Consider the following 24,548-nt stretch of genomic DNA (forward strand, 5'->3'; position numbering starts at 1 on the left):
ACCGCAGTGAGAAGCCCGCACACCGCAACGAAGAGTAGCCCCTGCTCGCCGCAACTAGAGAAAGCCCGTGCACAGCAACGAAGACCCAACGCAGCCAAAAATAAATGAATACATAATTAATTTTTAAAAATCCCTTAAAAAAAAAAAAGCTGCCATTGGTGCCAAGACCCTTTCCCCATGTCCAGTCCTCACCCCCACTGCTCTCTGTCACAGGGTGAGGGGATTCCAGGAAATCTGGGTCCAGCTGTGCCCAGGAGGACCTACTGCCGGTGTGTGACTGTGTTTAACAGGTAGAGTCCCTGTGTGTGAAGGGAGGCCCGTGTCACAAGGCACTTGGCCAGCCCCTGTGTGTGTCTGTGTGTCTGACCTCGTGTGTGGGAGAATGCCTTTTTGAGCCTCTGTTCCTTTCTGTGACTGTGCGTGTGTGCCTGTGAGGTGCCTGTGTTTGGCTCCACCTCTTTGCCTGTGCACACCTGTTTCCCGACTCCTTTTGTCTGGGCCCCAGCAAAATCACATGCAGTCACTTCTCCCCACCTCATCTCACTTTCTCTCTCAGTCCACCCTGGTTGGTCTTTGTTCTTCATTCCCTGGAAATGGCCCTTTCCTAGTCCCCAGAGCCCAAAAGCTGGGGGTTGGCTCCCTGTCTTCACCTAACCTTTCCCCTCCACCAACCAGGAACTCCGCTGACCAATCCTTCCTTTTGGAACCTCCCCCAGCCCAAGTTTTCTCCCCACCGCACCGGCCGCCTCCTTTGGGGCCTTTAAATGTCAGCAGGCACAAGCCTCCGCTCCTTCGCCGTCTCCTTTCTATTTTTTTCCCCAAGTTCCAGTCCCCAGGCTGTAAACACCATGGAAACACTCTCTTCTGACCCCAACTCCCACCCCTCCCGAACTCCCCCAGCCTCCATCTGTCTCCTCTATCTCGTCCCATCTGTCCTGGCACGTCTGCCCTTACACTTGACATCCACGTCAGGCCTCTCTCAGATGTACCTCCTCACAGCCTCCGGAAATGGCAGGAACATCTAGCTGCTCAGGCCCCAAACCTGGGAGCCATCCTGGGTTCCTATTCTCCCCTCACACCCAGCAGACTGGCCAGCGGCTGGTTCATCCGGGCCCCTGAGCCTGGCCAGCCCTCTCACAACTCCTGCCCTGCTCTGGAAAGCAGCCTCTCACACCAACTGGCAGCACGAGCTCCTCTCTCGATCTCCCTGGTCCCTACATCCATCCTCCCACCGTAGCCAGAGGGATCTTTCAACCATAAATCAGATCATGCCATCCCCCTGCTTCAAACTTTCCAGAAGCTTCCCTAAAATCAAATCCCCAGTTGCCTGTTCCTCTGGCTGCATCTCCTATCACTGTCCCCAGTTCTCACTACATTCCAGCTACAGGATTCTTGTGTCTCTTAAGACGCGGACCTCATTCTAGTGTCTGGACCTTTGCACTTGTTGTTTCCTTTGCCTGGAAGCCTCTCCCCTACATCTTCCCATGGCTCCCTTTCCACATTCCTGACTCAACCAAAACGGCGCACCTCCCTCCGCCCTCGTTGTGGGCAGGACACCCCACCTGGCACAATGCAGCCTCAGCAGCTAGTGCGGGGTGGGGGCACAAGGACCTCTCCAAGGCCCCTCCCCTTAGACTTCTCTGGGTCTCTAGGAAGTCTCTCATAACTGCCCTACTCCAGAGCCGCCCCACCCTGTAATCTGTGACCCGAGGCCCGGAGCGGTGGCAGTGGGCCCAGGGCCTGGCCTGGGGTCCAGATGAGCAGCATTGTTTTGTGTCTGGTGTGGACAACTCCATGGGATCAAGCCCTTGGCACAGAGAGAGGAAACTGAGGCCCAGAGCAGTGATCACAGGCAGCCAGTATGCTACAAGGACGAGAGGGTAACCGGCCTCTCCCTTCATCCTCCGGAGCAAGAATGGAGCTCTGTCAACCGCTCCTCCGGTTCGGCCACCCTCCCACGGATACGGGCTTGGAGTCAGAAGGGGACTGAGCCTGGCTTGCCTCACCCAGCACCGACCTGGCCATGACCCCCTCGTACCACTGACCTCTTCCTGCCCCGGGACGCCGCGACCCGCCCCCACCCTCGCCCCGCAGGTTCCCAGGGTTCTCAGCGCTACTCTGTTCCTCCCCGCCCCCCACCCCCCCACCAGCTTATCTCCGAAGGCCCAGCCCCCTCGGCATCAATGTTGACAAAGGCGTCGGAGAGCCTGGGGTGGGCGGGGCAGGCGCTGGATGCCAGCCCCGCCTCAGGCCCCGCCCCTTCAGGCCCCGCCCCCACGTTACCTGCGCTCGGGTTCCCACCTCGGCGTCCTGGTGTCCCAGGTTTCGTCCGAGTCCCTCCCAGACAGGTGCAGGATGTTGCCTCTCGTGGAGACCGGGTCCCAGGTGGCGGGGGGGCGCGCCCCTCCGGAGCGCGGACAGGACCTGGGCCGGGGACGGGGCTGCCTGACCAGTGTCCTGAATCCCACGGCCTGGAAACGTCCGGTCCTACGCCCTTGAGAAGAGCGGCCTTGGGCCCGCGTGGGTCCCCTCCCGCCCCCCACCTGGCTGCAGGCCGCGGAGGAGCAGTGACACAGTAACCGGGGCGCGCACGGTCCGAGAGCGACTCCCCCGAGGGCGCCATGGGAACGGCCAGGGCCCGAGGAGATGGAGCCTGTCCTGTGCCTGCGGGGGCCACCACTCTAATGAGCCGTGTGGAGTGCCCGAGGCCGAGGACGGTCCAGAGAACAGCCCTAGGTCTCTGCGAACGAGAAGGTGCCGATGCCTTGCGTCTCCGTGGCGGGGAATGCGTGGCCCTGCGCAGCCCCCGTGCACCCCCCCCATTAGACACAGCTGGGGCCAGGACGGTACCCTCCCTACCCCCTCCTCCCGCCAGGTGAGGTGTTCCCGGTGGCTTGAGCGATCCACTGCTCCGATGTGAAGTGGGGGTAGCTACTCTGCTCCCCACCTCACTGTAAAAGCAGGGAGCTGTCAGGCAGCTGGGGCTCTTATTGGGACCCCCGCCTCACCCCTGCCTTGGGAAAGACTCCCAGTGTCCATATGGTGTTTTCTGTGTACTTTTCTGAGTTTCCTGAATTTTCTGCAATGAATACATAACACCTTTCAGGTAAAGCAATATATGTCATTCCCCCTAAGCCCTGCCCATAGCTCCTCTGCCATACCTGGAGGTGTCAGGCCTGGAAGAGTTTTGGGGGACTTTCTTTTCTTCCATAGCCAGAGTGGAGGTTCTCAGCCCAGGCTGCACCTTTGAATCATCTGGGCATGTAAAAATATGATGCCCGCCCTTAGAGAGCTGGGCTGGCATGGGTCCTCTGAATAGGTGGGAAGGGAACAGGTCATCAAGAGGTCACTTGCTTGGGACCTGGCAGACTGAGAGTTCACCTCTTGATGTTTTCTTGTTTGAGCACCTATCACTTCTGTATTCCAGGACCCGGGTAGGAGGCTGGGGAGGAGTGGCTGGGGAAAGCCCACCTGGGAAGACAGTCTGCTGAGCTTATGGATAAGCGGCACAGTCTGTGTAACCTGGGACGCTGGCGTGGCACACATCTCCTGTGCCAGGGCTGCCTGCGAATCAACAGGCTGCTCACGGCCCAGATTCACCAACTGGCATGGCCACTAGCCTGATCTCCAAGGAGAACACACTGGACCCTCAGGCCTTCGGGAGGAGGCTATGTGGGCTCTAGGTTCTCCACCCCACACCTCCCTTACAGCACCCTCTCCTAACCCAGTGATTCTCAGTTCTGGCTGCCCATTAGAAACCTGAGGGCCCTTAAAAATACAGATCCTCAAGTCCACCCCAGACCATTTAAACCCAGCTTCAGGGGCAGTGACAGTTCTCAACCAGCTGTTTGCTTGTATGCAGAGGTGGGGCCTGGGGGCAATGCCAGAGAAGCCAAGGGGAGGGAGAGGGCTAGGGAGCTGAGCAAAGGAGAGACAGAGGGACAGAGAGGGACACAGCCTAGGAATCCAGACCAGGGAGGAAGCTGGGGTGACCGCTCTGGCTGGCCAGGAGCTCTACTGCAGAGAGGGCACCTAGGGGCATGGCACAGACTAACTAGGGGGTGGGGGGGTTTGGGGTGTGTCTCTGGGTAAATATTAGGTTTCCTGGCCTGATACAACACTGTGCCCTGTGTTGTTTGGGATGAATATACATGCCTGGCAGAACCCTGTATCCCTCTGACAGACAAAATAGACTGCAGAGCATTGTCTCACTGGCCTGTTTTCTCATCCACAAAATGGAGATAAGACCTATCTGCTGAGATTGTTGACCCTGGTGTTTTCTGTTATCTGAATTAGGTATCATTATGAAGAAACAGTCCTTAGAGTGGTGAGACTGTGCCCAAGGCTCTGCCGGGACTTCCTAGCAGAGGAGCAGGGCGGGGAACTTGTCACCCCTTACCTTCTCATACAGAGGGGCTGGCTGAGGGCAATGTTTCTGGATGTCCCAGTGCAAGAAAACTGTTTTGGATATCCTTACGCTCTTCCTGGGTCCTTTGCCATGCTTCATCTGATAACCACAGCACCTCAGCCAGCGTATGCGAGGGCTATGGGTTTAGGTACCACACTCAATGCCTGTGGCTCTGAGGCTGTGGTTTCCTCAGGCTGCACTTGGAAGCCTGTTGGTAGGGCTGGCGTCCTTGGGGGAGGATGGTAAGCCAGACCGCTTCTGTCTGGGGAGATGAAGCCAGGGTCCTAACTCTGGGCAGAGTGGTTTCCTAGCTCCCCTTGGAGTCAAGGTCCGTGGCTCCTGAGATCCTGCTCCCATTGGCCCCTGCTCTTCAGAAGCTGGGGCACCGGGAGACCCAAGGTGCCGGTGTGAGGCTGTGCAGCTGGGAGAGAACGGAGAACAGAGTGAGGAGAGGTGCTAAGAAGCAGTCCACCCACAAGAGAGCGCAGTTTCATGTATTTATTTTTGGCAGGAAGGAAATCATTGCAAATCTCTTGACTGACAATGCTCGGCCCTGGAAACGTGCACATTCTACATGTAGTATTTCCCCAGTGATGCTGGATTGTTTACACATTCAAATGTCCAACAGAAATCCATGACTACCCAGACACCACCAGCATCTCCACCACTTGGGGGTGTGCGTGTGTGTGTTTGTCTGTAGAGAAGCTCCCTAGAGAATGGAACAGGAACAGATACCATCAAATTTACAGTAAAATAGGAACAGAGGCAGCCAGTTGATTTTGCACAGGTATATGCAAGCACGTCAAACCATCCACTCTTCTCGAACCCTGGCATGCCAACTGTCCATCACAGCACCTTTAAAAGCAGAGGCACAAACGTCACGAGTGTTTGACCATAGGGCTGTGCAGTTCTGGATTTTATGAGAAAGCCATCTTTAATACACAGGGTCATAAAAATGTTGCCAGGTTATAGACTTATACAGATTTCCTTTTTATACAAGTTCAAATGCTGCAACCATGACAAATCAGTGTCATTAGGGCATCCTCATGTCTCCAAAATCATCTCATCAAAATTGCACCACATCAAAGGAGTTTCCCCGTCAACCATCAGCTATGACACGTGGTGCTTCTTTTTAGGATACAGATGCATTGTTTACAAACAGCTAATGGGTGAAACCACGGACCAACACGTAGGATTCCAGAGCAATGGAAGACAGAGTAGTAACAACCTCAGGTGTGCCTGGGCACCTCCACTCAAGGCCCGGCCAGAGATGTGATAACATCATAGTCCACGAGCCACAGAATCCTGTTCCAGATCTTAATGTAAAAAATATTTTTCCAGGAGACTATATTTTAACCTGGTACCGAAAGGACCATGGAAACTCAAGAGGTCAGATTTCTCATTTGGCTAAAGAGTTGGGGGGTGTTTTGGTAACAATGGGAAGTATATGGCACAGAGAAATAGCTGATAGGTTTCATTAGGTTTTAAAGCCCACAATTTAATAAAAGGTAATAATTAAAAACAATACCCGTATTTACCTTAAAAAACATAAACCCCGAACATTCATCTCATTTCTTGGCCTTATGTTAGAATTCTATTGCTTCATTTACATGTAGATGATTAAAAATATATATATCGATATAGATATTTTGATTATGTACATAAAGCAGAATCAAGGGTTAAAATAAGAACGGAATTTTGGAGTGGGGTCAAATAAGGTGCACAGAATCCAGAACGCTCCGAGGGCCCGCTGCCCTCCTGAGACGTTCTGCGTCTGTGGTGGCAGGAACTGGGTTCCACCCCCGGCAGCTCTGCACTGGCTCAGTGCAATGGTGCTCACGGTTTCAGGAATGACCAGGTGAAGTGTCTGGCTCAAGCCTGCCAAGTGTCTTCACTCCATCGGAAGTGGGGCACGACTCCTAGGTTTGATTCCCCTGGAATATTCTAGGATTTCAGTCCTCTCTGCCCCCTATTCCAAATAAGACCTTGGGATGCCAACAAAGAAGGGGGCACAGGTGAGGTTCTAAGGCTCTCATCAGGACTGATTTCTGTGTGGATGTCAGCACATGTCAGACACTTGACTGCAACATTCAAGACATTTAAGGCAGTGGGTTCTTTTAATGACTAGTTTTCCAAATCAAGGTGTATGGCATGTGCAGACCCGCCACGTAACTGTTTTCTGTAGTCATGCCTTGCAAGGGGCTCTTTCTATTTTAACTGGCATGTGGATTACTGGGTTTGGAACACTCAGAGCATGGGGAGACCTGGTTACCCCTGAATACTTACTTCTCTTCTGAAAGCACGGCAGTCTGCAGACCAAAGTGCTGTTGGGAGGACGTGATTGGCAGCTGGCTTCACTATTTTATGAATGAAAGCAGAAAAGAAATTTTACTTTGACAGCTCCTCGCCCCCCACCGTTTTCCAGTCTTCTTAGTGCCAGTCACTCCCACCAGAACTCCGGCCTGACCCATAGAGGACTAAGGCAATGGTGCCAACATGAAAGGGTTCTTTTAAATTATCTTTAAGAGCAATACTTTATAGACTGTCTTATTGTCAAACGAGGAACATGGCACTGCTTAAAAGATCTCACTGGGAAAGGCTGCAAAGGGAGCCCCGGCTCAGGGAGGGGGCCCTTCCTCTCCTTGGCTCTGGGCGATGGGTCCCACATCTAGATGCGTTTCCCCAACCCTCGGCTCAGAAATAGGCTGTGCTTCAAAAGAGAAGACCAAGAGATGGACTCGGGCCACATCAGCGTGGTGGTGGGTTGAGGCCACAGGTTCTCAAGAGACAACAGTCGGCTTATCAGAAACTCTGAGCTTGACTGCCGTTTGAAATGAACGCCACACCAGTCAGGTGCGCTGGCCCTTTTGTCTTTGTTCCCTTCTGAACTCCCAAGGCTGGTGCCAGGGAAGGAACGCAGTCCACAGTCTGCAACGGGGTGGGACACCTATGTTTCTGACCCTGTCCAAGTCTGCAGCTTAGCAGTGAGCAGATTCTGAGCGTAGGCACAGTGGCAAAGAACAGTGTAACAGCCGCTGGTCAATTCCATTTGGTGGCAGCACGGTAGCAGCAAAGAAAATTCCCAAACAGCTCCACGGGTATCCAGCTTTTGGAAAGGACAGATTTAAAAATCAATCATCAGATTTTTTTAAAACTATCCAAGGGTTTTAGAGTTTCTTAGAACTGTTCTACCAACAACAACCAAACCAAAAACATACAGAAATATGGCAGTAGTGTGAAAGCGGAAGTGACATGATGCCACTTTTCCAGGGGAAACTGTGACCTCAAGACAAATTTGTCACCGTCAGAAACAATAAGGGTAATATAAAAGGATCTACCGTTTCCTAAAGCGTTGAGCCACACGATTGCGGATACATTCCAAACTGGGTCAGAAATGAATGCACACACTGACACCATCACAAAATCTCCTTGCAGGGGCCTGACCCTGCGGCATGCCACAGGCGGTCGGAGCAGCACACCCGCTGGGAGACAGGCTCCTATGACTCACCCCCATCCCTTACCACCCACCTCCCTCCCACCTTCCAGGTTTTAGAAAATTGTCATATTTATCTTCTTAGAGAAGCTAAGACAATAAAAGACTAAAAGATGTCTGGAAATACGTTGTATAGAAAAATTAACTCTCAGCTTAAAATAACATTCAAAAAGGCACTTCATCCTGTAGGAAAGAGATTCTGAGTTGGGTCAGCTACTCTGAGCTGGGGTAGAAGGGGACAGGTTGTCTGCTGGAGGGGAGGACAGTTGAAAGGAAGTCTGATAGATATCAAGCTTTTTTTTTTTCCCATTTTTTTCCTTTTTGGTATGTTTTAAGAAAAGCAAATCCAGTAAAATGCATGTCCCTTTACGAAATTCGTTAAAAGAGTTCATTTTAAAATAGTTGTTTCTGTTCTTAAAAAATAAACCAGGTAGGTATGGCCACATTCGCCCCGTGGCCTGGAGTATGGCGTGTCCTCACTCTTAGCTCCTGGGGAGCTGAGGCCAGGCAGGTCCCGAGGCTGAGGTTCCAGGGTGCACAGGCGGGAGGCGGGCGGAGGCCGGGGCTACCTACTGCAGAGTCTGTGCAGCATGCTGTACACGTCGTCTTCCTGGCTCAGGCCCTCAAAGAAGGGGATGAGGTCCAGTAGCTCCGTGTCTGTCATGTCATCAAACCAGGACTGCACAGGCACCTGGAAGACAGTGCGTGGAAGGGGCAGCAGAAGTGTATCCAGGCCCAGGGGCCGCTTCTAGCCTGACTGGGTCCCTGTGCTTTAACATTTTCTTTGGTAAGGAGGATGGGTACCTGGAAATCATCATCATCATCATCATCTTGTTCGTTCTCCTGTCCCAACTAAAATCAATCTAGATCTACCTGGTTCAGGAAGGCAAAATTAAGTGTACCCACTTTGCAGGCATTTGCCTGTTTTGTTTTCCTGCCACAGAAAAGGTGGCCAGGGCGCAGAATATATAACTAGCTTAGCACCTTGCTAATTCCAAAACGCTGTTGCCATTGCATTAAACCAGCTTCTGGTACCTCAGAGCACCTGGAGCCAGAGGACACCAGCCAACACTGACATCAGGGAGCCCACATAGAGGGCACCAGAGGGCTTCCACTTAGGGTCACTGTGCCAGACTGCACGGCAAGGAGAAGTGGACCATTTCCTTCCACGCTTAGCAGAGATCAGGTAAAAGGGGAAGTATAAAATTTCAGGACATTCTGAAGCCATGGGCACGACAGCATTCTCCCTTAGGTTTAGACAGAGAGGTGGGGAAGGCTGCTAGTGGGTAATAGCCAGGGGTGCAAAGAAGAGATATTAAAAGAAATTTGGGGAAGCCAAAAAAGTTGAAAAGCAGTATTTTTGACCATTTTAAAAATCTAAAGACTGCTCAGAAACATAAAAATTCAGCATGTAATTTAAAAAAGAAACAAGGTAAGGATTAACCAAAAAAATGACTACTCCTGGGGAAGGGGCAGGAATGGGGGAGAGGGCAGAAATGGACACAAGACTTCTCTGAATTTATCTTTGCTGACAGTTTTGATGTTAAACTATGTAAATGTGTTACATAATTGAAATAAAATTAAATCATTAAGAAAAAAAGCAACAAAAGATGAACCTTAGTGTATATAAGTTTGTGACATAACCACAGAGGATTATTTCAAGTGATTTTGAAACATAGTGCTGTTTGTAGATTTCTCAAAAAAACAAAACCTCTAAATGCACTCAATTGTTTTATTATAAGTAATAATATTAAAACACTGCAATTCTGAAGCTATTAAATGTATACTATAGAATAAATCAAATCTGTAATGATGTTAGTATCTTTAGGAATCAGGAGTTTCAGCATAAGAGAAGGAGACACAAATACAAAAACAAATTAAATAAAAACCATTACAACTGAATTGGAAAAACCAATGTGAATTTATGATTTTGTTTTCATTCTAAAAATAAGTGTATTTTAGCTCTGTCCAGTAGAAAGGACTGGAAGCAAAGGACATCCCAGTAACAATGAGAACCCACCCAAACTGTGGTCTCTAGATACCATTTTCATTCTTAGGAATCAGGTTCCATAGAAAAATGGCTGATTCCAGGGCTGGAGCAAGAAATGGACAAGATGAGCTTAGAACATCTTGCTGGACCAGAAAGCAGGAAGCTATCAAAGACTATTGTTATCTGAAGGGGCATCCACTGGCCAAAGTATACAAAAGGATAATAGGTGGACTTAAGTTATAACATAAAAAAAATCCATGAGTTCATAATGGTACCTAAAAAAATTCACTGGTTACTTTTGGAGGCTTGCTAGAGCACCAACTCATGACTCTGAAAACTGCAAAATTAATGAAAAAGAACCAAGACTTTACTCTGACTTCCCTATTCAAACATTCAAAATGAATTTTAGGGTAATCAAGTAGTCAATGAGAGCAAGTTCAATTTAAAAAAAAAAGAATTCCAGCCCATAAATGCAGAAAGAATGATAGGATTCAGAAATCACCATTTTGCAATTCCTAATGAAATAGTGGATGTAGGTAAGGATCATCAACGACTGCTCACAGTCGTGAGCAGTCGTGAAAGGTCGATTGAAAATTTAAAAATGGATGGATCCGGCTGACAACACCTGAATCCAAAAATCAATTCAAAATCTTTAAAAGTGGGACAACCTGATGTCGTATGCCTCCTGATGGGATACCACAGTGAGTACACAATACCAAAGCAACGTATGGACCTTGTCTGGATTCTGATTCAAACAATCCAAATGTAAGAAAATATTTCGAGATGATAGGGAAAAGATGAACACAGACTGGATATTAGATGATATTAAGAAACTGTTAGTATTATCAGATGTGATAATGGAATTGGGATTTTTTTTTTTTTTTTGGCCACGCCACGAGGCTTGTGGGATCTTAGTTTCCGGACCAGGGATTGAACCAGTGCCCCCTGCAATGGAAGCGTGAAGTCCTAACCACTGGACTGCCAGAAAAGTCCCAGGAATTGGGATTATACTAAAAAGAACCCTTATCTGTTAGACACATTACAAAATGCATTATGTTGAATTTGATTAACTCATCAAAAGGAGCATATTTAAATATAATACATTTTGAATGTTTGTTCAAATAATGATTATACACTAATGGAATCTAGTTTGAACTCAGTTTTTGGTTATAAGTGGAGCAACAGAGTTCTGGCCTCAAGGAAAGGACCCTGTTTGGGCTTTTGTTGAGTCTGAGAAACATGGGCTTGGGAGAAACATCCTCTCCAGGGCCTGAGCTGAGGCCTGGCATGGTGGCCACCATGGAGGGGTGAGCAATCACCAATGGGGCTGGTCTCTCTTCCCCTGGAAATGAAGGGCGGGCAGCAGGAGGGCGTCTCTCCTGCTCTGAGTCATGCTGCACCCAGAGAGTCGGCACTGGGAGCTGCCACACTCCATGGTTTTTGTTTTGTTTTGTTTTTGCAGTACACGGGCCTCTCACAGTTGTGGCCTCTCCCATTGCGGAGCACAGGCTCCGGACGCGCAGGCTCAGTGGCCATGGCTCACGGGCCCAGCCACTCTGCGGCATGCGGGATCTTCCCAGACCGGGGCACGAACCCGTGTCCCCTGCATCGGCAGGCGGACTCTCAACCACTGCGCCACCAGGGAAGCCCTCCATGGAGTTTTATGTAGGAAATGTTCCCGTTGTCTGCTTTTTAGACATCATTATGAGGTCGTAAAGCCTGGCAGTCTTATCTGAAGACCTCATTGAAGTGCTATTCATTCTTAATACTTCTGTTGAAGAGGTCACCCAGGCCTTCTAAGTCTACAGGGGTCATGAAGTCCTGGGCAACAGCCAGCTCCAGGAAGCTAATGACAGAACCTTCCCGGTCACAATCCTAAAGATGCTAAGGAGATACAGGCTCATTGAGCCTGCAAGCTCTGCTCTAAGTGCTTTTCACGTACTGCCACCCAATCCTCCAACAATCCTATGAGATCAGCATGCTTACACTCCCCATTTGACAGACAGGACAACTGAAGCTCAATGGGCATAAATAACTTGGCCAGTGTCATGTAATTGCTAAGTGGCAGAGTTGGGATTTCACCAAGGAAAAGGCCAAGAAACCCCGCACAGGGGCTTGAAGGTACAAAAGTGGTTCTGCCTGGCAAGAGAGCTCAGATGGAGCTCTGCGTCCTTTTGCTTTGGGGCTACTTACTGCATTCTCAGGATGGAAGATGTACGAGGCAGGAGAATTGTCCACGATGATCACTTTGCTCAGCTCCCGCCCAAGGCGACTCAGGTCTTTCACGTAGTTCCCTCGATGGAAAACACATGATTCTCGGAAGAGCCGGGCCCGGAACACACCCCAGCGGTCCAGCAGGTCAGCCACAGGGTCTGCGTACTGGAAATCAGGTGTTACAATGAAGCCTGGGCGCCTGGAAGAGCCCAGAAGCCCTGACCTCCTGCAGCAAGATCCGTACTACTTTTCTAAAAAGGGATTTAAATAACTGGATGTGTTTCAAGATCCTGGTTATTTCCCTGACACCCTGGATTCTTCCATTTCTCTCACTTCTCATATCCAATCCATCAGAAATTCTTGTCAGTTCCAGCTCCAAAAATATCTTGAATCCACCTGGATCTCTCTGTATTGTCACTGCCTCATCTGGGCCTCTGTAGTCTCTGGCCTGTGGTGGCTGTGTGAGCCTCTAGAATAGCTTCCCTCTTCCCCTTGGGCCTCCTTTCCACCCCTTCACCCCACAGCTGTCAGAGCGGCCGCTGGAAGACATCTGTCACACCACATCACTCCCTGCACTGTCTTCCCGTCGCATTTGGAACGAGGCCCCCTGGTCCCTGCCGGATCCTGTACAGCTGCAGCCACTTCTCAGCTCCAACTCAAGTCACTTGAGCCACACTGGCTTTGCACATGGTCAGGACCTTTGCACCAGTGTCCCCTCTGCATGGAACACTCTCTCCCCCGCTCTCTGTACGAACTTCTCCTTCTGTCTCCTCCTTTTTCAGATCTTGTCTTCCCTTATCACCTACCCAGCCCTTCCTCTCTGCCTACTCTCTGGCCTCACAGCCATTGCCCCCACAGAGCTCACCACCTGGGACCACCTGACGTTCCTGTCACCTGTCAGGGACCAGGCCTTGCCTGTCATGTTCCCCATGACATCCCTAGCACTTGTGGGTGCCTACCTCATCGTAGGGCTCAGTAAATACTAGTTCCGTCAGTGAACGAAAGAGCGGACTTGGTATCTGTCTTGTGTGCACGGGGCCACACTGCCCCCTAGAGGTGCTCTGGGCAGCTGGGCCAGCCCAGCCCCCGACTGTCACTGGATGGTGCCCAGACAGCACTTCCATTTACTTGGAGCCCAGGAGTTTTAAGGGAGGGAGTTCGAGCCCCGCTCACAGTTGGGGTTCATCCAGCTTGGCCCTATTCCGTGGCCTGGGGGAATTCCCCCCAAAGCAGGCTGAACTGGATAAAGAAATAGAGGGGTTATCCCTGAGGGAAAATCTTCATCCAGACTGAGTGGCCTGGGCTGAAGGCAAAAGAGTGGCAGCTCCCAGCCCGATGTTAGGTCAGGCCTCAGCACCAAGACCCAAGTGAGGGGCACAGCCAGTTTCCCTAGGGGCCCAGAGGCTCTGCCAGGGAGGTAGGAAGCACCCGAGGCTGGTGGTCTTGGGAAGGCCAGTGGCAGAACGCACAGCAGCCCAAGTGCAGAGCCAAGGCAGGCACGGCTGCAGGATGCAGGGCTACGAGCAGCATCCTGGTTCCATGGGTGAGTCCTCCTCTCTCCAGAGACATCCTGATGGAGCAGAGTCCAGGAGGAGGCTGGATTTCCTGCCAACCAAGTGGGGTGAGCTCAGGGCTCTGCAGTTTTCTGCTGGTGAGGGTAGCCAAGTACCATGTGGGTTGTTTTTAAGGGGCTGACTCTAGGTAATTTCTTCATAATCATTAACGGTGGCGGTGGCATACATCTTTCAAGGGAATGTCTGACTCTGGGGCTCCAGGCCTTGGAGATGAAGGTGGGGAGTATAAGCTTTATGTGGGCAGGGACTGTCTCTTGTTCTCTGTGGTATGCCTAGTGCCTAGTACAGTGGCTGACACACACAGTACATGCTTGCTGGGTGAGTGAATGAAGGAAGGACACTAAGATGGGGAAGCAGACACCGAAGGGCTCTGACAGTCAGCAGAGGGTTGCTTAGGTCCCCGGGCGACAGGCCAGGAGGTCCTCTGCACCAACAGTGCTGGCTGGGGCTGAGTCCAGAGCCAAGCACTGGGGAGCGGCCACCTGTCAGCAGAGCTTGTGCACCAGGGAGGAGAGAAGCTGGACGGCTAGACTTGAGGGCTGATTCGGCAGAGCCAGCCTTGGGGCAGCAGCGAGAGAAGGGCTGGAGAGACAGATGGAGGGGCAGGTGGGAGCCGTCCAGGGAGAGCGACTGAACAAGGATGTTTAAGCAAGTGCTGGGGATGATGCCAAGAAAGAGTGCTTTCAATTTCGCCAAAGAAAAAACAGCTCTCAATCCACCAGCATTGTGCAATCTTCCTGTTTGTTATTTCTTTGGTTATCACTTCAGGCTCCTTGGCAGCCCAGAGCACTGTCAGAACAGCCCTCGGCACCGCAGCACGATTAGCCTTGGTACCCACCAGGGAAGATTATGCTTTCCCTGAGGCCACGTTCCCTTTACAGTATGCAGAGGTCAGCCCGGGGCTTTGGATCCCCTCACTGCCGGCCTGGTGATGAGCTTGGCAGAATGTGAGCAAGTGGGGTTTTCTCTCCCCTCGGCCATGACAGAGAGATGGCCCAAACCAGCAGTGCCCAACCTGGCAAAGCAGCGTGTGTGGGAACTCGGGGTCAGAGTCCTCGACATGCAGAGAAGGGAGCCGCGCAGAGACAGAACATGGGGGAGGAAGCTGCCTGTGGGTCCTTGGAGCAGGTCTGCAGACAGGCAGACAGCTAGCTAACTTGGGCCCCACAGAGCTCATCTTTGGGGCCGTTCAGGGTCCCTGAGGTGCCCATGGAGACACAAATGGATGGCATTGGCCCATCGGGGTCAGGGTTTGAGACATGGTCATGGCAAGGATCTCTTCCTAGGAGCAGGGCCTGCCCTGTCTGCCCTCCACACCACGCACGTACCTCCGCTCCCCTGTGAAGGGACAGACTAAACCACACTGGGGGCCCTGTGAGCCTGCCAGTTCCCTCCAACAGTAGGAGAGGGCCAAGAAACCACTCTCCTTGGTCAGAGCCAGTGTAGATGCTGGGTCAGAGATTCATACCAAACCACAGGACCAGAACATGTGTGAATTATTTTATCATCATGAATAATTATGATAATAAAGAACGAACACCAGCAGCGGTTACCACGTGACGGCGCCCCGCACAGCACATGGGACCCGGCAGGTGCTCCACGGACACTTGCTGAGTAGGAGCGGGGCCCTGTGCTAAGCTCTTTATGGGCATTATCTCATTTGACCCACCCCATGAGGTAGATGGAATCATCCCCATCTTATAGAAGAAACTGAGGCGAGAGAAGTGAAGCAACTGGCCTGAGGTCCCAGGGCTCATGAGGGCAGTCACAACTCTCATTTGGCCCCAGCAGGTGGATGAATCTTTGACCCTTATCTCTCCCTGAAACCCGTGTGAGCTAACCCAAGGGCAAAGAGGCCTGAGCCCGTAGCCAGTCAACAGATGAGATACGTACGCCCTTTCTTGGTTACACTGGACACATGTGTGGTTCCCTGGTCTGTGGATAAGTAGCTTCAGCGGCCGCAGGGAGCAACTTCATGGAGCATTTGTTCCCAGTGCTGTCGCTATGGTAACCCAGAAGCCACTCAGGCTGGTGCTGTGCACATGGCCTGCATCCACCCCACCTGGGGTGGGAACCTGTCACCATGGAGACAGCTTCCCCCACCTTAACAAAGGGCTGCTTGACAGGGGGCAGGGGTGGAGGGGCTGGGCACTCAGGGCTGGGGGCAGGACCCACCTTGGCCAAGCTGGCAGTAAAGAGCACACACTCAAACAGCTGCCCCATCCTCTGGAGGAACTCGTCCACATGTGGCCGCTTCAGCACATACACCTGCAACGGCAGGGACAGCACGCCGGTCAGTCACAGCAGCCGCTGGGAAAGGCCTGGGGCCCGGACACCCTGCACAGGAAGAATTCCTAACCAGGTTCCTGCCTCCTGCCCCTTGGTTTAATGTGGTGCGTATGAAGGGCTGTGCAGTCAGATACGGCGCTTCAGGCCAGACACACCTCAGACTGGGCTCCAGGTCTGAGTTCGGAGCAGACGCCCCTCCCAAGGGGGAAAGGGAAGCTGACCATGGTATTGAAGGTCCTGGGGATTTTCAGAAGCAGTGAGTGGAAGGGTTGTGCCGCATTTGTGTGACACAATTCCTTCATTTCACGTGCGTTTCGCGGCACATGCTCTCAGTCAGGCCCTTTGTGGACACAGGCTGTGCTCTGGGGTAGTCCTTTGGGGAGGTCAGGGCCTGGCCCCCTGCCCGGCAGGCCTGGGATTGCTCCAGCTGCTACCTACTCTGATTGGAACCCCTCCCTTGCTGAGAAGGCCTGGGGTGGAGGCGCAGGCCCAGCAAAGCTGAAGGAAGGGCCTTCCTTGTCGGCTTGGGAAACCATCTACCTGACTCCACAAAGGTAACTCTGCTTGGGTCTGCTCCAGAAACAGATGCTTCAGGGGACTTGAAGCCAGCCTACCCCAGGCCCCAGAAACCAGCCATCAGGAGGAGCCGCCAGGTAGAGGGGGGGCAAAGAGCAGCCTTTCCTAGAGTGGCTGGGCTCTGCTCCTGACTGGGGAACCTGAACAAATGTGAGGAAACATGGGAGCAGGGAGAGAAGGCAGAGCTGGCAAGAGGAGATAGAGGAGGTGGGAGGAGGGAAGAACTAATTAAAACTTGAATAAATTCCATCTGAAATTAGCCATTTCCCTAAAATAATTCAAACTTGTTAAAATTCAATTCAATTCATATTCGCTCAGTCCCAGCTCTGGGCTCAGCCTGAAGCAGTTACAAAGGTGAGTGAGACACAGGCCTTGCCCTTGAAGAGCTCACAGTCTAGAGCAGACATACAGAAAAATATATCAAAATAAACATGTGTAATGAAAGCTGTAGTAGAGGGATAAATTGAGGATGATTAACTCCCCTCTCAAGGGGAGGGAATCACAAAAGGGAACATGTGGTCTGGACCTTGAAGGATGAATAGGAGTTCACCAGGCTGATAAGGATGAGAAGTGAGCTTCCAGACAGAGGAAACAGTATGAGCCTGAGACCTGGCCTGAAAACACTTGGGGTGTTAGAGAATGGCCAGAGCCCTGCATGACCAGCCCTTCAGAGGCAGCAATAAAAGAGGGGGAAATGGGGGTAGAAAAGGCTGAAGATGAAATGTGAAAAGCAGGCCAAGGCGAGTAATGCATGGGGCCATAAACGAAGCAGGCTGGATACCTAACAGGACAAGTAACAGAGGGGAACGGGGCTCTGCCCCACACGGAGGATGTGCTGCTGGTAAAGGAGTTTACACAGAGCCAGGACTTGGTGGGAAACATGGCTGACTGAAAGGGTGTGTGGAGTGAGGGGCCAGAGGAGCAGGGTGGCCTGGGTGTGGGTTGAGGGCTGGACCTGTGGCTGTAGTAGCTCCAGGCCCCACTTTTGCCCACGAGGCTGCTTGGTGCCAGGAACGGATCCGGCCTGCGGTCCTCAGTCTCCCTGGGAATATTGCTTGGAAAGGAAGCTTTGCTACACGCGAAGGGCAGGAGACTAGTTTGGGAACTCTGGTGTTGGTGCCTCTGGCAGAGAGGAGGGTCCTGGGCCCGGAGGCCAGCGTCCAGGCCCGCGTCCGCGTGCAAGTAACCAAGAATAGGCCCCTTGGGACCTGCACAGCCTATCCTGGATTACTTGAACGAGGCCACGGCCTTCGCCAGGGCCTTGGTCCTCCTCTGGGCGCCTGTGGCTTCATTCCCTCAGGAGAGAGAGTTTCTGACCCCAGCTCTGGGGTATCTACCACCAAGTGAATCACAGCACAGTCTGGAGGGCTGGGGCAGCTGGGCGGCTCCTTAGAGAATGGGCTGGCCATAGCAGGTCAGGTCCTGAGGGCCACGCTCACGGTCATGAGGAACAAAGGATTAATTTCTCTCCTAATTCCTGCCATGCCAGTGGGCAGCCTCTCCTTTGTCTCATTATCTTGTAACAGGAGCCAAGATAATAAATGCAGAAGCCTTAACTGCTTCTCAGATGCTAAGTTAATTCTGTTGACGCTTCTGCAAATGTTAAATGCCCAAGTGCCTGCTCCCTGATGGCTTTTAAAAGTGTGAAGTGTGGACACACCAGGGACAGGGCTGCCTTTCCCAGGGACTGGACGGATTCCTGGCAGGACCTCCTGGCAGGGGAGGAGAGGGACTCGAGTATCACCCAAAGAGCCCTGGGTTAGGAACAGGAGACTGGAGCTCTCATTTTAATTCTTCCTACTGTATGACCTTGAACCAATCCTCTCCCTGGCTGAGCCTCAGTTTCCCCATGTGTGCTATGAGGTGGCTGGATCGGCCGATTCCCCCAGCTCTGACACCCTGCACTCAAGGGCCAAAGAGACTACCGACATCATTACGGAAAGACATCCTGTTACGGCTCAAGCACCAAGGGAGAGTTTTCCTCCTGGGATATAAACACACCAGGCCAAAGACCCTCCCTTTAGATCTTGGGGTTGACAAGGAAGATGACTGGATCATCCCTGCGGAAAACCTACAATGTCTTCCTACAATGTTTCCAATATTTCATAAATGAAACTATTTCCAGAGGAGCTTCATGAAGAAAAAAGGAAAATAAGGGGGAAAAAAAAATCAGAAAAAAGATGTATGCCAGCTGACTAGGGCATCTTTAGTCAAAGCTGCCTGCTGATCCAAAAAACGCACACCCTTCCTCCTTTCCTTTTTGGGTTGGATTTTGCTGAATATTCACTGGAGAACACGATGCAGGAGTGACAAGGTAAGTCTGGACTGGCTGGCCTTGGAAACGGACAACTTTTCCCGAGAATCTACCATAAGCGGGTGACTTGTGACATTCTCCTGTTGTCTGCTAGGAGAGTAGTTGAAGCAATTACACAGGGAAGTTAATTAGACCATCAAGCTAGGCCAGTGGGGGATACGGAAACTTCTAAAAGTCTGCATCAAATCAAAGAACTATTTGAACTTGCAACCACATCTAATATTTACAAATAGATTAGAGTTTCCCTTATAAACTAAGTATAAAATTCATCTGAGTGAAAAAAAAAGCAGAACATCATTGCATTTTTAATAAAATCTACTTCCTTTTGATTTAGGAATAAAAAGACTATGAAATGGGAATTTAGAAATACAGTTCACAGGAAACATAATTACTAAAAAATGCTAACTGAAACTCAGATTTAGCTTTGATTTCTTACCTGATGTATAGTTCCATCGATTTCAACGGGAACAATAAAATCAGCATTACTAATAGGCTAGAGAAAAAAGAAACTATAATTAGTATGTCTGAAAGAACAAAATAAAATTGGAAACTTTAGCACCAAAAAAGCTTGCCTGGACCAATGTTTTTATTGTTGGAAAAAACAATTCAGGAGGATGTTGAAGCATGCCATGGCTCCTCAAAATAAGCACAAGAAGAAAAGCACATTATTTTCTGTTCTGAACATTGTTACATTTTCAGCATCTTGGTGCAACTTTTTTATCACCTCCCTGGCCCCAACCGCAAAGAGTGGCGCACCTGGCTTGGGAATGGGGCTTGTCAAACTCCCCGCTCTTGCCTAGAGCCCTCCCAGCATGGCAGGAACCACTGCTGGCCACCAGGGGGAGGAGGTGAGAGCCTGACGATCCCTGAGGAGAGAGCTACTCAGGGGAAAAGAATTTGTCTTGGACCCACAAGTGCAGACTGCCCTGTGAGGGGCTGCTTGACAGATGTTCAACACATGGACCCCAAGTGGGGCCTTCGGATATGTGGGGTGAAGTCAGAGGCCACAGCCATGACCTTGGGCGGGCTCTTTCCCCTCTGGACCTCGGATTCTCCTGTCTTCCACAACTAGAGCAAGGGATCTGATGAGTGCCCCTACCTCCATCCAGCATGCATCAGTGATTTCAGGCCTTGCCTGGCACCATCTCCTACTGTGGGAGGTGGGGAGAGCCAGCCCACTCCAGACTGTTCTGCTCTATGTAACACAATACGTAGCACACTCACAAACCTCTGCATATTTAAAGTAACTCTGACACTTAATAACACTTAAAATTCAAATAGGATGCTTCGGCAGTCACTATGTTCTCAATGATAGACTCACATACAGTTCTAAATGGAATTCCACAAATCAGGTAGAAATGAACAGGCCCAAGAGAATCATGAGACCACAAACCCTCGGGACACGTAGGAGAGAAACAGAGGGAGGGAGAACATGTGTGTGGTGGCCACAGGGCACTCTGGTCACAGTCTGAACTGGGGTCTCTGCCTTTAAGCCCATTACTGTACACACACATTGTTCTTTGATATGTAAACTGAAAAAAAGGTGGAAAATACTAGATCACAGAACCATTACTAAGCACTCAGCAGAGCACCTGAGGCTTAAGATAACGGTGTCTTCACTGCTTCGGTTGGAAGGCCAAGGATGAGTTCGGTATTTTATCATTTCACAACGAAAATAGAGAATCAGGCTAGAAAACAAGAGACTGAAGGAAGAAATTCTCACAAGGCATTAGACTGTGAAATCATATTCCACAGAGCATAGAACAAGAGAAAACCATTGCCCAGCTCAGAGCAAGCACTGCCCTCCATCTTTTCTTGCACGAGACCGGGCCAAAGCCAGGGCTGTAAACCTGGGTCCTGGCCCTGCGTGCTGTACAGATGCGCAGTTTCAAGGAGAGAGGTTCACAGCTTTCGGATTCTCAAAGGGCTCTGAAATGCCTAGAACCTTAAAAACCATATGATAAAGAATATTCCGCTCGCAAATGTAGGCAGGCCAGGGAGGGAAGAAACAAAGAGATGGTGTTCACATCAGCCTGTCGCATCAACGCCCTCTGAGTAGGCCCTGGAGATACCAGGGGCTGCCATGGCCTCGCCTTTGGAGGCAGGAACCCTCAGTAACCTTGGGCAGTCTGGCCAGCGAAGCCCACACTCCCAGAGCTGCTTGGAATGAAGCTGGTCTATGCTGTAGTGGCAACTGACCCCTGTCCTAAAGGGCTTTCTTCCTCAGGGACTTGAAAAAGTCTTGAGCATCCTGCCCATGGGGGAGAAAAGGCTTCCAATGGCATTCAGTGTTGAGTTGGGATATAAGGTCACTGCAGCCCTGGGACCAATCCTGGAAGGGCCCTTGTGGGGCTGGGGAATGAGTGGTACCTACGTGCCCCAGCTGCCAGCCGGGCCATTTCTCACTGCCAGGGGTAAGTGTGGCCCCGCCCCCACTCTCCAAAGGACTCTAGGACAACTGCCTGGCCTTGTCCTCTCAAGGAGGATTCTGTTTAGTGAGAAGCAGGCACAAGGAGGGATGTTTCTGGCAGAAAGGTCTTCAGGAAAATTTGATGGCTCTCCCACTTCCCATTGAGCCATCAAGGAGTGACTGGCTGGTGTCAGACACACACTCCATCTCAGGTGGTGCTTTCACGTCTCTCAGCAAAGTAAACGGGGTCATGGGCTGGGGGTAAAAAGAAGAATGTGGTCTAACTGGCCAGCAATAGTAGAGCAGCTCCATCACCAGAAACACCCAAGGAAAACAGGACAAGGACCCTACACACCTGCTTCTTTTCCCCAACACACCAGTCCCCTATTTCCAAACTTTTTTTTTTTATCATTTGCTTCTTTTAAACACTTTCAAAAAATGGAAAAACGATTAATTAACTCATTTCCCAAGAGTGTAGCCATAGCTGTCCCTGCATAGAGGCCCTTGGGTAATTTGTAATCTTGGCTGTTTTTCTGGCGGGGAGATGAAGATGGAGAGCAAGCTGAGTTCACTGCGGCCCCACAGCCATCAGGAGGGAGGTCAGGCAGGTGGATACACATTAAGCCATGAAGCTTAGGAAAAACTCCAGCAACCTCTTGTCATGAAAACGGTCAAGGTAAATGGCTGAATGTGTTCAGATGGCGTTAACTCTGGAAGTCTTCTTCAGAGTTGGGCATCTTCCAAAACTTGGTCTGGGAAAATTTCCAGGATAGTCGGTTGCTTGATGGTTTTCAACAGTGCCTCCCCTGCCCCTCCCAATACAACTTGCAGCACGTACAGCGCTCCGGTTACCTTGACAAACACATAGCAGTGTCCTGGGGCACTGATTGCCTTGTGCCACCTGAAAAGGATTTCTGAAGGGGGCAGAGTGTTGGAAAACTCAAATTGCATACGTAAGAATGAAGTCTCGGGGATATTGGCAGCCCCAAACTAATCATGTTAATATTCAGCTACTTGAGTTAATGTTCACCTGAGTTAATAAGCAACTGTTATTGGGATTTCATAAACAGTGAGGTCATACACCAACAACCACAAGCTTTCATCCTTTTAATTTTCCCTTTTCCAATACAACTGCGACCAAATCACAAAGATCACTGATTGTTTTTTATGTTGATTTACCTTAAATGAACTGTGCACCAATGTTTCATCTAAATCAATGACCACACATTTCTTTCCATAGTCAAGCACCGTCACCTCTGGAAGGAGATATTTAGCTGGTGGCTAAAGGGGGGGAAAAAATCAATATTATTACCTTTATGTAAAAGACAAACCAAATCCCTTATAATTGTATTACACTATGTCAGTGAGGTCAGAAATGAAACCAAACATTTAAATGCCTGGTCAAGCACATCATGGAATTTTATTAAAAACAATAGGAATATAATAAGCAGTTTGCAATTGAAGTTTTACCAAGCAAATACTGTGCCACTTGCCTGAATGGCTATTATGAGGGCCTGGGCTTTGGAACCAGACAAACTTGGGTTTGAATATCAGCTCTGTCTGTTCTTTGGCTGTGAGTTGGGATGATAATACCTACCACGAAAGGTTGTTATCAGCTGTAATTGCAGTAAAACACCCAGCATTCTGCCTGGCACATATGTGGTGGCTATTGTGATTATTAAAATGGACAACATGGGCTTCCCTGGTGGCGCAGTGGTTTAGAGTCCGCCTGCCGATGCAGGGGACACGGGTTCATGCCCCGGTCCGGGAGGATCCCACATGCCGTGGAGCGGCTAGGCCCGTGAGCCGTGGCCGCTGAGCCTGCGTGTCCGGAGCCTGTGCTCTGCAACGGGAGAGGCCACAACAGTGAGAGGCCCACATACCGCAAAAAAAAAAAGGACAACATGAAAATGAATGTTAAATTATAATCGCTACTCTAACCATGCAGCCTATGTTCCGGGGTCATATTTCATCTGAAATTCACTGTGGTATATAAGCATATTTTAGAGCTTTATTGGACAATAGTATTTTTTTTTAAAAGTGACTGAAGCTTTCAAAAAACTTTAAGAGAAACTATAGAACTACCAGCAAAATGCAATCCAAAGTGACCTCCAGTAATAGGAAACAGAAATAAAACTGGTCCACGTACAGTGCCCTGCGTTGTACGTGCCCCACTGTGGTGTAATATCGAGCAAAGGTGGCACTTTTATCCCTTGGAGTCTCTGTCCCTGGAAGTTATATTCTAATCCACATGTTGCATGTTAACCAGAAAATCCATTTATGTGTCTTTGTAGTAGCTGACTTTCATGTTATAATAAAGAAGTCATAAAGAGTTAATAAAATCCTAGATATCTTCAGTCAACCTCATTCTTGATTTAGAGTATTTATTTCTTGGGCCTTGCCTCATTCTAGAAACGATTTGAAGTATTTCAGTTTACTTTGTGGCATATTCAGTATCCAATGTTAACTAGCTAATTTTCTCTCCTGGAGGAAGGTCAAGCTCTGTTCTATATTTAATGCAAAACAAAACACAAGAAAATATCTGTTCCTAACCACTGAAGAATGGACAATTTAGCTTATCAAATAAAACAAGAAAAAAATGAAATCAGTAAGTATTCCCTTTTAAATGGCTATTTCTTTCTCTCTCTTTTTTTTTTTGGTTTCAGTTGAACATTAGTCAGGGAATTCATGTCAATTTTGGACTTGAGCTGGTTCAATAGTGAATGTAAAGCAGGCGGTCAACAGGGTAGGTAAATTTGCAAGTGCTATGATCATCTTGGCTGGAGGGATTGTCGGGGGCGGAGTAGGATGAAGCAACGTGTGGAGACACGAGCATTTCTAATTCCTGGGGGGCTATCTCTAGTAAGCGTGGGTGTTTCATTCTCTCCAACATCATCCAGCAGAAAAAGCCCTTATGGCCTCCCAACTCCCTTGGCTCTAATGAATGTTCACCAGGCAGTATCCCTGAGAATGTGGCACTGGGAAAGGCGTGCCTTAGACTTGGAGCGTGGGACCCAGTGTCCTGGAAAGGACTATGTCCTTCATTACAAATCAGCAAGCAGGCAGGTTTTATTAAAAAAATTACAATAAACTTGCAAGAAGTTCAAAAGAGGTTTAAAAAGGCAGGGTGTGATGAGCCCAATAAATGAACGTAATAGAGAGGATTGGGGTTATTTCTGTTGTGTGAGCCATAGCAGAAAGCATGCTTGTGACCAGAATAAAATTTGTTTTAATTTTCTATTATACAATTATGTAATAAAACACATTCTCATTGTAAAGA

General features: G+C 49.9%; 2 protein-coding genes across 2 annotated transcripts in view; both read right to left on the reverse strand.

Moving 5' to 3' along the window:
• The window catches only part of VILL (villin like), a 29,533-nt gene extending 27,025 nt beyond the window's left edge, over nt 1–2,508 (reverse strand). Inside the window, exon 1 of the mRNA XM_060307311.1 lies at nt 2,283–2,508. The gene's annotated coding sequence lies outside the window, so the exon portion shown is untranslated. The remainder of the gene's footprint in view (nt 1–2,282) is intronic.
• A 2,384-nt stretch (nt 2,509–4,892) lies between these two features.
• The window catches only part of CTDSPL (CTD small phosphatase like), a 125,442-nt gene continuing 105,786 nt past the window's right edge, over nt 4,893–24,548 (reverse strand). Inside the window, 5 exon segments of the mRNA XM_030830180.2 lie at nt 4,893–8,592; nt 12,085–12,270; nt 15,855–15,947; nt 19,295–19,351; nt 22,448–22,549. Of these exon segments, the coding sequence (XP_030686040.2) occupies nt 8,467–8,592; nt 12,085–12,270; nt 15,855–15,947; nt 19,295–19,351; nt 22,448–22,549 (564 nt within the window). The 3' untranslated portion in view covers nt 4,893–8,466.

This window comes from Globicephala melas, chromosome 11 (genome assembly GCF_963455315.2).
Source record: "Globicephala melas chromosome 11, mGloMel1.2, whole genome shotgun sequence".
In the NCBI taxonomy this organism is placed as follows: Eukaryota; Metazoa; Chordata; class Mammalia; order Artiodactyla; family Delphinidae; genus Globicephala; species Globicephala melas.